At 35.0% G+C, this 15,396-nt stretch overlaps 1 protein-coding gene across 1 annotated transcript; it reads left to right on the top strand.

The window, feature by feature from the left end:
• Nucleotides 1-1,032: 1,032 nt before the first annotated feature.
• Nucleotides 1,033-15,137, top strand: LOC128163078 (calcitonin gene-related peptide type 1 receptor-like). The gene is made up of 14 exons (XM_052826550.1): nucleotides 1,033-1,321; nucleotides 3,098-3,216; nucleotides 3,728-3,813; nucleotides 6,890-7,334; nucleotides 8,854-8,969; nucleotides 9,343-9,434; nucleotides 10,140-10,278; nucleotides 10,584-10,734; nucleotides 11,101-11,179; nucleotides 11,694-11,775; nucleotides 11,874-11,956; nucleotides 12,683-12,818; nucleotides 13,876-13,917; nucleotides 14,484-15,137. Exons 3-14 carry the CDS (start codon nucleotides 3,766-3,768, stop codon nucleotides 14,763-14,765), a joined length of 1,695 nt encoding a protein of 564 aa, XP_052682510.1. The 5' UTR covers nucleotides 1,033-1,321; nucleotides 3,098-3,216; nucleotides 3,728-3,765; the 3' UTR covers nucleotides 14,766-15,137.
• The last annotated feature ends 259 nt before the right edge of the window (nucleotides 15,138-15,396 follow it).

Below are 15,396 nucleotides of genomic sequence, written 5' to 3'. Positions count from 1 at the left end.
TATCAATTTTGTTCAAATGAAGCATCACGCCTTCTAATGATAGGTAAATAGAAATGGAGTTGAGTTTGTTCAAACCCTTCTCCAGTATAAAACTGTAGTATCCTTTTTTTAGCCTTCTAATACTTGTAATAAATGGTAGATTTAAGTTGATTCAATGCATGGTTCTCAGTGGTAAGGAGAATATCGTGTTTAGGTTCAATAGATCTTCATTGAATTAATTGGTAATTTAAAAAAAAATTATATAGAATGGTCAGGGAACAATTCAATATATCATATGATTTAAGTTGTAGTGTGACCACTTGTGGTTAGAAAAGTGCCCCAGTGTTCAAAATTTAAATTCAATTCACATTAACCACTAGTTGATGTTTGGTTTGAAGCTTGTCCACAGAGTACATTTACATGTAGTTGCAGCCAAGGATGTTGAGTTGCTAGAGAAAGTCTATACCGGTATTTATTTCTAGATTTAGAAAATGCATGCTATAATTTCAAAATCTCAAAAATTGATTTATAGAATATGATAATATATATGTAATATAAATTTACATGTATGTCATACCCCATGAAGCCCTAATTTGGGAGAAAATTAAATTATATTCTACTATTCTTTTCTATATAGACATTTTTGCTTTACTATAAATATTACTATTTAACTATTGTGTACATGTATGATATAATGTACTGTATAAAATGCTATATTTGCGCTGGTTTTATTTTCGCTCTGTTTAACCACTTCCTCAATCAAGAGTTCTCCAGAACCATTTGGCGGCATTAATATACAGTCATATCAAAGGTCAATTCTGCATGTTTTTTGGGGAAGCATTTTCTCCATATCCCAACATGTCCTTAGACTAGACTACATGCGGTCAGACCTCTCTCTCTCTTATCACCGATCAAACAGAAACACTTCCAAAAATACTCGCGAAACATCAACAAGGTACGTAGCTATACTCTTAAAACTGGATAGCCGAGTCTTAAAATATACCTGGCCATTTGATTAATACGCCGTGCCAGCATTCAGATGTCGTTATCTAGATCGGGACCGTGGATACACAGATATCCCTTCACTTGTGTTTTGAGACCAAATTACCGGTAGTGAATTTATAAAGTTTACTTAACAAACGGCTCGGTGCATAATGAGGTATAGAGCATTCTGCCAGATAACTGCCAGGGATCACTATTTATTGACTGCATAACCAACTTATTGGTTTGGATTGGGCAAATTGAGGGATCTCCCGACAATAATCCAAGTACTCGGGTCACTTGGAGAGAGCTTAGTAGATGACCACCCCAGGGCGTTACAGCGTCATCAGGCAGACATCAGGTAAATCCACCCCTCCCTCATCATTATCAAATTAAATATCCCCCGTCTTGTGTTGCGTAATTATGAAGCGTAGACCATCTGCGTTTTCTTTTTTTGTATAAAGATTAAGGAGGTTATTTTTTCGGTGGTTTTCTCTTTTTTCACGTAGGTAGAGTTAAAAGGTACCCCTTTCTATTTTTACGTTGGTTTTTGAATAATTTGTTTTTAAATAATTTTACTACTGGTGAATTATATACGAAAAAATTGCTTATTATGAATTATTCTAAATCTTAATTTTGAATTAATAAAATCTTAGTAGTTTTTAATATAAAAAAGTGAGTTTTAATGATAAAATAATGAAGAATGAATTTCAAATCGCAAAAACAAAATTGAAAAAATATCGGTAGATTATCCTATCATTGTAATAAATTCTTGTATAAATCCATGTAAGATTCCAACTTCCAAATTCATTACTCGTCTTTGTAATTCAGTGACACTTTATGCAAGTCTCATAAACCCGTTACTATCAAAATTAAAATTCTTGTATTATCTTTATAAATTAAATGCTGCACTCATTAATGGTATTCAATTGATATGATATTTAAAACAATTATATAACGGAAGCATTGCGGAAAAAAGCAAAACCCTTTATTTCATGTAGAAAAAATATAATATATAATGGTCAATATATTTATGTATCGGAAACAAATATTAGATCATTCATGGACGAAAATGATACATGCGCTGATCTACAGGGGGTCGGGGGGTGATGGTCCACCCCCTCCGGAGAAGTCAAATTTATTACATTCACATAGTAAATTTACCGAAATTGTATCTACCCCCCCCCGGGCAAACACAATTATCCCCCGAACCACCCCCCCCCCCCCTCTCCGGCCGGAAAAAAAAATGGATCCGCGCATGTAAAATCGCGCGAATTGAAAATGATCTACATACGTAATAAGTAAACCAGATTCTATCGCGGTTTTATGTTACGAAAACAATAAATCTTGTTTTTTGTATAAAATTTATCAGGCGAGTGTTTATTTTCCTACAAAAACCTATACAATGTTAGTTTAAAATACTGATAATTCAAAACAGTAATCAGCGAATCAGCGACTTTGTCAAGTCTACTCGACATAAAGAGCAAACAATTCCAGATCTTAACACCCGAGTTTTACATGGTCACGTAATTCGGTCACTGTACTTTCGTAAAAATCAAACATATTACTGAACAATTAGTTGAGGTAAAATTAAGGAAAAAACACAATGATTACACCACGGATTTTGTTTGCAAATATGTTTTAATTGAATTTTAAGCAAGTAATTAGGGGCATCCTTAATAATTTTATAAGAAGATCAATTACACGTAAACCCATAGTAACGTATATACCTATAAGGTTGCCGGATGGGTGGGGTGGATAGAGGGGGGCTGGGGTGCGCGGTCGTAGACAGGAAAATAAGATACATGTAGGATTTAGCTCTAGTCGTTTTAAGAGAAGGTATATAATACAATTCAACAGGATTGATAACCCTATAACACATATAGACTCCTAAACTTAATTTAGATATTAAAGTTAAAAATATATTCAGAGTTAAGCCAGTTGTATCAAAATGTTTCCAAATTTAAACAAGATTTAAAGTACATTCTCCTAAAATTAAAGAATAAGGAATCTGGTGATTTGGTGCATTCCTCGCTATCCACGTATAGATCTGTCAGCGGTTCTAGGACTTTCTGAGGAAAATAGGAGGACCCCGAAACGCTACCTTTGTACTCGATAATTCCCGTATTGTTTTTAGGATTACTGGAAGGTATTTTGGGATCATAATCCCACAGAACATACCCAGGAACACCCATATTAGCGCCTCTAGAATGTCTGCTTTATTCAGTTGGTCCCGCGGATGCTTGGAGTAAGAAGGTAAGATTTTTCAATCTAACGAAAAATAATTGGTATTGTTTTAGTCAAAAGAAATTTGCGTCCTGATATCCTGTAGATATTAGATATAACTTATTTCAACAGTCATTATTGATGGTTTGATAAATTAGTTCATTGATAGGGTTTTTTTAAAAGATTTATAAAAAAAACACTAAAGTTTTTGTGATCGCAAAAAAGGAAGAAAATAGGAATAGAGAGAAAAGTGAGAGATTGAGATGGAGTGGGAGAGAATAATATGAGGGTAGAAACTACCTCCCAAAAATGCATTCATCGCCTGTTCTTAAGTTAAGATTTGTTGGCCTTTGTACATGTAGTTTATGAAGTCTGACATATTTCTGGAGAGAGAGAGAGAGAGAGAGAGAGAGAGAGAGAGAGAGAGAGAGAGAGAGAGAGAGAGAGAGAGAGACAGTCAGACAGACAGACAGACAGACAGACAGAGATATTAAAAATCATTGCATTACATGTTTAAGTAAGATTTTGTCGTCTTTTGTAGTTTGCCCCGTCTCTGTTCACCATAGAGAAGACCTATCAATGGAGCGGTTCTATCGTCCACTCGTCACCTTACTGTCTCTGTGTCTGGTAAGTACCACATGTAGATATCAGAGTAGTGAGATTTCTATTTACCAAGAATCCAAAGAATTATATATAATTGTTAAATGGTCGAAAGCCTTTGGTACTTCACATGATGCTTGAAGAATAAACAAATTTTACCAACGAACAGAAAAGTTAGAAAAGATCCATGTTTTCCCCCTTTTTCCTTCCCTCTTATATCCATGTGCGATATATATCTGCTTGTCATATGTTTAGGTAATTGTATGTATTTGGTTAAAGATTCTAACTAGGCTTAAAACATTGTATTAATGTTAATATGCTAACAACTGTTCAACAATCGAATTGAAATTTTTTTTAACTGTTATAATCTGTCTCATGCTTCTGAATTTTACAAAAGGAGAATATTATATAGTGGTCATTAATTTTGCCGGTTTTTTCCCCCGATTGCTGGATTAACGATACATGTAGTTATATTATCAAGTGATATGATATCTATCTTAGTATACATGGTTTTACATTCTCAAAATATAATTACTTGTGATTTGTATATCCCCAACACACAGGCACCTGACGTTATATGTTTTTTATACTAAAAAATATACCCCCTACCTAATAGAGTAATACGTTAGAATTAGGTTGGGGAATTTTTTTTTCATCATGAGGAAAATATATAACGTCAGGTGCCTGTGCTCCAACAATAGAATGTTATTAATGAAAAAAAAATATTTTCACAAATACCATCCCTACATGTGCTGTAACAGAAGGGCTGACTGATTGGGTATAATGATCTTGTTTGGGTTAATTCTAACAACGTGTTAACACTGTTTGGACCACACTAGGAATTTATCTAAACAATGGACGATCTGCATCAAAATTTGTAAAGATCCTTAACCATACCGGCTCGATCAAGAAAGCAAGGGATGTACGTATAATGAAATCTAGAGGGGACTTTATTCCAAACGAGCAAGAGGGGTCAGGTTTTGGGGCGGAAAGTCAATAAAGAGATCTTTTAAATTGATTTTTAGCAAAATAGTTGGATTTTCTAAAGATTAACTGTAAAGATTGCCTGGTGCAGATATTAAAGTCTTTTAGGTCTTAGGGAGAGGGCATGCGAACTTAGCTTGTTAGTTAAAAAGTACAAGAGGAACCCCAGGTATAATCGGCCTTATACAATATGAGAAGGCCAATGCGCAGAATTTCGTATGCAACACAAAATTTCTAGGAGTCTTTAATTGCTACTATTTCTCATTTGTTACATAAGATATAAACTTCTGGATTAAGTATGTAAATAAGCATTCTCTGAATTCTGTGATCTTAAAATCACACCGTGGCTCGACTAAGGAACAATTTAAAATTTCAATTTTAAAAAATTTTGAACAATAGATACAGTGTATCATTACTTTTAACAACAAAAAATTTACTCAATTTTCCCTTTGATCGTTCTCTATACAGTAACTTCAAAATGCCAATATAAGATCACGCATTTCGTAAGATTCGCCGAGGTAAGCAGGTATATATATCGTGATATCTATTTGGAATTACGCTAATATCAGCGGAAAGAGACAAACGAACTATTAAACCAACATTTGGACATTGTGTACACAGCGAGATTCTCCTTACACGGAATCTTAAGCTGTTTTGAACATTAGCGCTCACTGACAGAGACTGACGGGGTTATTAATGGAGCACGTGTGGTTACATGACATGAGGACGAGGCGGGTGTCGTCTGCTGAGCTGGTTTAAGCCTTGTTTGGCACATTACAACATAGATATAGCGGCCAGGAATCATTTACTTGCTGACAACTCGTTCATCAGTCATAAGGTGGCCATAGAGTGGGGTCCCGGTGCTTCTAGAAATCTTTTTGTCTTAATTGTTAATGGCGATAGATTAAACTTTGATGACGTAATGAAAAGAATGGCAGCCGTGATGAATATTTGCAATATTAAAAAAATCAGATTTGCAGTTGATTAATGGTATACATGTAAATATGAACAAAATCAGATCTACCCAGTTTGAATAATGAAAATATCAGTTGCAATTTGCCCGCGTATGAACAACAGACCGAATCACTAGCCGGAAATATAAAACTTCGCCAGTGAGACTTTAGTTAAAATATTTCCTGTTTACAATTCTATTTTTTTTTAGAATTAAAAAATGAATGATAAAAATAATAAAAAATGTAAATTTCATTCTTTTTCGTTTTTCTGATATTAATGTATCTTTGTCGTGGACTACATTGAATATCGAGATTGGTCGATAAATATAGTTTGAACAGTTTTGAAAACAATGAAAACATGTTTTTTTGTTTTTTTTGTTTTTTGTTTGTTTGTTTTTTTTTTTACATGTACCTTTGTATGCCCAAAAGGGCCCAGAATTTGGAAATAAAATTATCTTATCTTATCTTATCCTATCTGGACAACTCAGACATATTTTTTTTATTTCTACGCCTGTGTACATTTTTTATCGTTTATACAAAATTTTAAGTAATTTTAATTGCATGAATTACTAAAAGTGAACCCTAAGAGAACCTTAATCCAATAATAAAAGCACCTCACAAACCCAACTTTTAATTAGAGGTTTATTTAAGGAATAATGAATCATTCTTTGAATATTATGAGGTGAAAAAACTATGGTCGGTGATGATCAAATCCAATAAAGCCCGAAAGGCTTAAGTAAATTTATGATAGATTTGTTCACCCCCGACAGTATATATTTGATCACCTCATAATATTCAAAGAATGATTCCTTATTACTTATACCTATATTATTTTCAGCAATTGTACGATTCAATATTAAAATAGTCATTGATGAACTATATTTGACTATACATTACAAAATCGATTCGCAGTATTATCACAGACAAAGACACTGGATAATGTAGATATAAACTGTAACATTGTGATAACCCGGCCATCTGGCGCCCGATTCATTGTTATTTCATGCTTTTGGTTTTTATCATTTTTGTCATACATATATATGAACTTTTTCAAAATTTCACTAGTTCATACATTCAAATTTCTCTGTCTTTGAATTCCCCAACGAAAGATGAGAGCTATAATTGCTAACTGAAGTATCGTTTATAAGTGAAATTTTATGTTTCAGGTCGCTGTTAAATCAGAGTACTGCAGGGTTCGATCCAACAACAACCTGTCTGACGTTGCCTACCGACAGACCACCTGTACCCTGTGTTACAACTACCTGGTCAAATCCCACGATAAGCCGCAGTTCCGGTCCTCCCCGGACGCTGAGGGGATCTGTCTGAACCACACCCGACGGAACGAGATTGTGTGTCCCACACATGAAAACCAAACCACCATGGACTACGTGTGTAGTACCTTAAGTACAAGCAAGTGCGTTCAGTGGACTGCTTGCTGCGTCAGTGCGTGGGAGTGTTGTCTCTCCCACAAACAGGAGAACACGAGTCGCCGCGCGGCAGTGGGTCAGTGCCCGGGGACCTGGGATGGTTGGCTGTGCTGGGACAGGTCCCCCGCGGGGTCCGTTGTCAGTCAGGCGTGCCCAAGCTTCCTCAAATACTCATCCGCGGATGGTAAGTCTTACTATACATGTATATCATCAGAGGCCCACGGTCCATTGGTCGTTACCCTAAGAATATGACATTGTGCTATATTAATCGCTTGTTTAAACTTGTGACACTAAATGACTGTATTATACCAAACATATATAGGACATATTTCATTGTAAGACTTAACATTTTATTCATTATTTTCTTCATTGAATAAGTAAATCATTGATCAGTGCAAATTTTGGACTAAATCTCCGGAGAAGGGCAAGAAAAACATATGGGGGGGGGGGGCGCTACTTTTGGACCGTAACGAATTTAGGGCTTCCGACTTTATGATTTTCTCCTTAAATTATTTGCTTCATTCAAAGTTAACTTTAAGGATGTGTGCGACACCTCCAGATTGCGACGTATTTTCTTTAAAATAATACATGTTTCACAGTGTTGATGTCTGAGATCGTTGCACTATACTTTCAAGCAATATACATGTATGTTTTGGCCTATTCTTGCATCATTTTGTCCATCATTTTTAAATTAAACTTTAAGGAGATATGGGGCACCTCCATATTGCGACTTATCTTTTTTGCGATAGACTAAGTATAATTCAGTTTTAGTTTTATGTAATTGCGTCTTTTAATCTTTTAATTCCAAATGTTTAACACCCTAAAACGGTGATATTTTAAATATGACGTATTTTTATTTATATTGATATATCAAAGTGTCCTTTACTAGCTATAATTTACAAGAACAGAAGCCGAGATTAGACCCACTTCAGCTCTGAAGAGCTCTTGGATGAAACGTGTCGATAATTGCCCAAATAGCGCAAAGTCCTGAATCATTACGCGTGGAGAAGGTTTATGAAGCAACGCTGTCAACACCTGGGAATTTTAATATCTCGCTATCAATAAAGAAACAGTCGTCATCAGACACTTGTAGCTCGTCCGGACAAAGCTGTTGATCTGGAGTGGTCTCACACGATCCCCGTCTAACCAAGCCCCAGGTTTATATACAGTGTTATATACATGTATACACTGAGCTCAGCGCCGAGGCGGCGAGCAGCGCCACGTTACACGGACAAACTCCCGGATTTATATCAGTTTCCGTGTTAACATGATTTGATTTTCACAAGTAATCCTCATAAATTTTAAAAGCTTGTAATATAATGGTAGGGGATTCAATTTTTTAGAATTTTTTTTTAAAAAGAAGCATCCGCACATTCAATTTCAACAACAGTGTTTCTGATCGCTTTGAGACCTCAATATCTATTTAATGTATAACCTGGAACTAGAACAGACAAGATTTAGGTTACTTTGAAAAAAAGTACCCGTAACTCAAAAGAAAGAGAAATTGCAGTGTTTCCGACAGCATACAATACCCTATAGAAAATTTCTACATATTAGCGAAAAAAACCCCGAAAATTTGATCATCGCGAAAATAATCGGACAAACAAGATATAGAACGCTTAAAGTTTTTCTTCAATTTTTTGTGTATTTTCATAATTTATTTATAACATATTTTTTTGTTAACTTTTTGCCCCTCGTTGTAGCCAGAGCTGTTAAGAACTGCACGGAGGGAGGAACGTGGTGGTCCGACGTCACAGTGGGCGAACACACGGACTACAGCCAGTGTCTGAGTGGGCGGGGCCTACAGGACAAGATTGACGTGAGTGCGGAGATTTTACTTTTATATGATAAAGTTTGTTTATTTTTGGCATTTTTAACTGACATCTTCAAAGAGCCAAATCAACGTTGGTTATCAATAAGCAAATTCATATTATTATTGTTTACGTAATTAAAAGACAAGGAAGATAAAATCTTTTGTAAGTAAACTACCTACATGAAGTAAGATGGATATCTCCAAAAACTAACGATTTGTTGAAAAACGTTTCTGTAAGATTTAGTATTTTAGTCCTCTGTTATAGTAAAGTTGGCAATTAACGAATTTTAATATGTAGCCTACTCTCTCTCTCTCTCTCTCTCTCTCTCTCTCTCTCTCTCTCTCTCTCTCTCTCTAACGATGCTTAATATATTTGCAGTTTTTCAAGAAAGTGACAGTGGTTCGAATCTCTGTAAACAGTGTTGGACTCGTGCTCTTGTGTTCCTCCATTGGGATTCTTCTGTTTTACAGGTGAACATTGCTCTATTGCCGCAAACACACCTCACCGGATAATGCTAACGGAGGCTGGATGGTCAACAAACTAACCATCAATTTTATTTAAAATTTTAAGATATGAATTTTGAGGCTATATAGTGTTGTTTAGTAAAGAGATAATAATTAAAAGGTAAACTGTTTCAAGTAACATACCTTATGTATAAATGAAATTCATTACTTAACTATATGTTACTTAAAGTCCTAATAGAATATATTTAACTATAAGTTACTTAAAGTCCTAATAGAATATATTTAAAATAATGTATATTCCTAATTTTACGCGATTATTTATTTCTGCTATTCTGCCTTTTTTTATCGTGTTGTAAATTTTAAAATTTCATAATTTCATTTAGTTTGCATCTGTTAAACATTTTAAAATCCACGTTTTTGCAAGGTTATTACTTCCTCGCATTAAAGAGTGATCGATGGTAGTGACCATTAATTTTTATACTGTATTGATCTTTTAAGAAGAAGAACATGGAATTTTTCTTTAGCAAATAAAAGTTTAAAACATCATTTCTAAAAATTCAAGGTAGACTTGATGGTTTTTTGTATTTTTTTTTACCACCCAGCCTCCCTTATTCGGAATCTACAGTGCATTGTACATAGTTTATTCTATGAGAAGCCCTGTCATCCTACACGACAGTTGTAGATTATTACTACCCATGATTGTTGTTACAGACAGCTGAGGATACAGCAGAGGATCAAGTTACACGTGCACCTGTTCCTGTCCCTGCTGGTCAGGGGGGTGCTGGAGCTCTGCTGGGATGTGGCCATCCGCTACAGGAGACTCGAACAGGGATCCCAGGGCACGGACGATGTAAATAACCAACTCACTCTCTTGTTTTAATCTATACCTTCTTAAAATCATGATTATCATAATGGTGCTATAAAATAAGCCGTTTTTGTCCAGTCACGCGTTTAGGTGATCAAGCACAGCCTTCCTTTGGTTTTTTGAATTTTTACCATCTATCTATTTGTTTTTGCCAATTTTATGCAAGATGTTAGAAAAATGACGTTTTTGTTCAGTCCCATGGTAGCTTCATTAGGGTTACATTTCTAAACGTCAGAAATTGTAATTATTTCTAATAACTCTTAATATATTTATATTTGAACCCATGATAGCTTGGATGCAAGTTCCTGTACATCATGAATCGCTTTGGATGGTCGGCACCATTTTTCTGGATGTTGTGTGAGGGGTTTTTCCTACATAGACTATTAATCAAGACATTCGAACGACAGAAAACTTTGATTTACTACTATATCTTTGGATGGGGTAAATACCATGATCTTGTCCATCAGATTTAATGGCAAAAAAATTGAAAATTTATACCGACAACAACGTACAGAGGTTATATAGATGATAGATACGGTGGAAGAATTTGTATTAAAATTTCATAATCTTTTATTTTTAAAGAACGGTTAATTTCATCCTTGTGTATATACCCAAGTGTCATGTTGTAAATTTTGTATTTACACATACCCAGTAAATTCAATTTTTACAATATGACACAAGCATAAAAGCGTGTGCAAAATGTTATTACCAACAGTAAAATATTCAGAACCTCTGACTGAAAAAATGTTTAAGAATGATTTAATGATGATTTCCTTTTTAAAATAATTTGTTATGATTTATTTTAAGGAACACCGGTGATTCTAATCCTCGTTTACCTAAGCATCAAAATAGAGTCCTCAAAATCATCCCCGTCCTCATCAACGGAGTAGGTATCTAACCTACGTTGTTTCATATGCTTCAAAAATGTTTTTTTTATAAATAGATATAGCAGTGTTTTCGATGAACATAATATCATTAATTCAATATTGCATGTTTATTAATGCTCATTTGAATACTAGTAGTGAATTTAATACATTCAAGTTTACATATGTTGTAAATAGGTGAACATGTTTTTGATATTAAAAAAACTCTTAGGTATTTCGTAATTTAGGTTTACAAATTTTGGTATATACATATATAATGTACATGCATGTTTTAAAAAAATATTATAATTCTAAATGTAATAAAGATTTATCTGTTTGTGATACAATATTTTCACATATGGTGTTGCATGGTATAGATAGATATTTGCCTTTTCGTAAGCTGTAGATAAACATGTTTTATAAAACATGTTTACGTATTTTGTAGCACAGGTCTAAAAACCGTAATTTATAACACAGTTTAATATATGTATATGATTCTCCGTTATTTGGATGTAATAACAGGTGCTTGTTTTGTAGTTACTGCTGGCTGGACACGGCGTCATCAGCAGAGACCGGTCTATACTGGATTATATTCGCTCCCACCATACTCTGTCTAGTGGTAAGCTTACACATTTCATTACATGATTAAATTAAAATTGATATCAAATCTTTATTGCTAATGATTCAAACTTACAATTTCTCTGGTATTTTTTTCAGCTAAATCTAGTGTTCTTCATCAACATTCTGCGGATTTTGATCAGACAGGTACGCACGTTACCATCAGAACCCAGTAACTTCAGGTGAGACATCATCTGATAAGACCTCTACAATGTAATGGGAATTACATTGTCATATGATAAATGTATAGCACTTTTACACTGATATCACATCTTCACAGTAATAACTTCCCTTGCGCTTAATAACAGCTACACTGTTATAACCTTTACATTGTAGTCGCATGTACATCGTAATCAAATTTACACTGTAATTGCATTTATACTGTAATAACATTTACACTCTAATCACATCTACACTGTTTAGCATTTACACTATAATTGCATATACACTGCAATCACATTTACAATATAATTACATTTACAATTCATTCACAAGTAAACAGTAATTACAATTGTACTATAATCACATTTGTATTGTAAATTTATCTACTCTGACTGTAATAATATTCACACTTTATTTGCAATTACATTGTAATCACATCCATCACATCCTCACTGTTATCAACTCTAAACTGTCATATCTTTTCAACTACCCAGTGATCACAGAAAATTGTTATTGCAACTACATGTGCACAATATTAAAAATAAAACTTAGGACAGAATCTTCTAAAAGTCATTTTTAATTGAAAATATGTTTAGGAAGGCACCGAAGGGCCACTCTTATCATGACTTTTTCGGGAGGGCACTGAAGGCCTTGTTTATCATGACTTGCTTGTAAGGCCACGTTTACATTTTATTGTTATTTGTTTAGAAAGGCTCTGAAGGCAGTATTTATTCTGTCTTATCTAGGAAGGCTCTGAAGGCCACCTTTATCCTAATCCCTCTGTTTGGGCTCCATCAGTTTTTCCTGATTTACCAGCCGACAGCGGACGAGGATGGCTACGAGTTCTTCCAGATGGTGGGCGGGGTCATCAACAATGCTCAGGTAAAGGAGTGACATATATACACCTGTATATATTGTATGGTGGGTGGGGTCATCAACAATGCTCAGGTAAAGGTGTGACATATATACACCTATGTATATTGTATGGCGGGCAGGGTCATCAACAATGCACATATTGTATGGTGGGTGGGGTCATCAACAATGCTCAGGTAAAGGTGTGACATATATACACCTATGTATATTGTATGGCGGGCAGGGTCATCAACAATGCACATATTGTATGGTGGGCGGGGTCATCAACAATGCTCATGTAAAGGTGTGACATAAATACACCTATGTATATTGTATGGTGGGCAGGTCATCAACAATGCTCAGGTAAAGGTGTGACATATATACACCTGCACATATTGTATGGTGGGTTGGGTCATCAACAATGCTCAGGTAAAGGAGTGACATATATACACCTGTATATATTGTATGATGGGTGGGGTCATCAACAATGCTCAGGTAAAGGTGTGACATATATACACCTATGTATATTGTATGGTGGGCGGGGTCATCAACAATGCTCATGTAAAGGTGTGACATATATACACCTGCACATATTGTATGGTGGGTTGGGTCATCAACAATGCTCAGGTAAAGGTGTGACATATATACACCTGCACATATTGTATGGTGGGCGGGGTCATCAACAATGCTCAGGTAAAGGTGTGACATATATACACCTGCACATATTGTATGGTGGGTTGGGTCATCAACAATGCTCAGGTAAAGGTGAGACATATATACACCTTCACAAATTGTATGGTGGGCGGGGTCATCAACAATGCTCAGGTATAGGTTTGACATATATACACCTGTATATATTGTATGGTGGGCGGGGTCATTAACAATTAGAAAATGCCTAAAAGCATAATATACTTCGATAACTTCTATACATCTATAATTTATATGACACATTGATGATTAACAATTTATTGCATTTGTTTTGTCGTTACATGTAATTAGATTCTTTTATACGTACATGACTGCATATGTAAAATAAAGTGATTACTTTTAAGTTAGATCTCTATATTTTGTTTTATTATTGTTCCAGGGAATCATGGTCGCACTGATATTCTGTTTTTTAAATGGCGAGGTAAGAATTATTTATTACATATAAACCCTTTTTTCAATGTGGATTTAACCTTTTACAGATCTAAATTGTTTGACTTTATTCATGATAACCATGGTGGTGCTGCTTTAGTTTGGAGAAATGTGACATTTTCATGAAACAGCAACAGCAACTTTTTCAGAACGTCATTTTATTACATTGTGTGCGCGAGCTAATACTTCGCTTGAATACATTATCAATATACAGTAAAACTTCTCTAATCCGGCGGAGGGTGGTTCTGAGAAATTTGGCCGGCGGATTAGGCAACATCCGGTTTAGAGGACATTGTTGCAATTAATTTTAGTATTTAATGCAGTAGGTCTTCATCATCTATTCTTCAACATTTTCATTTCTTCTGAGATATATTAGACATCCTCGATCGTGATTACAGTGCTAATTTTCAATTTCCTTTTTTCTTTATTTGGAAAACAATATAACTGCATAACGGAATACGTACAATGGAAATACATGTACCCCGCAAAAGAACAGTATCGCAGCTATCGTGAATTGATATAGTGAGGCTGATTAATCATTAATTCAATCTGTTGTAGGTCATTTCTCATATAAAATCTTCTTACGACAACGTACGACTTCAGCAGAGCATAGACAGACGGAGAAGTCTGACGTCACAGACAAACACCCGCCGGTTCTCGGCGTCCTCGGTCAACATCCACCAAAATGGCCTCCCTTACGTCTCGTCTTTTCACGACTTGAACGATACATTGAAACTGGCTGAGAAAAACAACATTCCAATGGAAGAGATACATGCGGACGGAATGGTCAACCATGGATGTGAAACCATAGAAACCAAAGAAAACGGTCACGTGCAATAAGCGAACAACGCTGGGAGAACTTTGACGTTTTTTGCCACAGGTCTTTCCAAGAACCGACCGAAGAGTTGGTTGTGTTGTGGAGTTTAAAATAATGTCGGTCACAACATGGTTAGAAGTCATGAATAATTTCAAGACAATAAATTTACACCATTATCCTTTCCATACAAAGGAATACAATCAAAGCACCATCAGGCTTCTTGTTTGCCCTGTCAGATTTGACGTTGTTTCGTTTGTGCTCAGAAAAAAAACCCGGAGCATATTTTTGCTGTAAATACGCTTACAGCCTAGGACAGAAAGTTTGTTTTGCTTGCTTGGCTGTAATAACTGGCTACTGTTACATCTGAATTATATTAATTTCATTAATAAATTGTTGATTGTTTAAATACCGTCCTTCATCAATTAGAGTTACTGTGATGTTTTAGTATGTCTCTATGGTAACCCGTTATTTTAGGTCGAGGGGCCTCACGGGAGGTTTAAATGTTCCATACTGACATATTTATTTTTAAGTTCTCAAAAGACATCGTAAAATCATTTGGTTTAAACCTTTACATTTCATGTCACTAATATTACCAATTATTTTCCAATATAAGTGTGATGGCAGTAAATGTTTCACACAGATAATTATGACATG

The sequence above is a fragment of the Crassostrea angulata genome, chromosome 9, assembly GCF_025612915.1.
Source record: "Crassostrea angulata isolate pt1a10 chromosome 9, ASM2561291v2, whole genome shotgun sequence".
NCBI classification, from domain to species: Eukaryota; Metazoa; Mollusca; class Bivalvia; order Ostreida; family Ostreidae; genus Magallana; species Magallana angulata.
The sequence above is the reverse complement of the archived record's forward strand: the minus strand, read 5'-3'. Positions and strand labels throughout refer to the sequence as shown.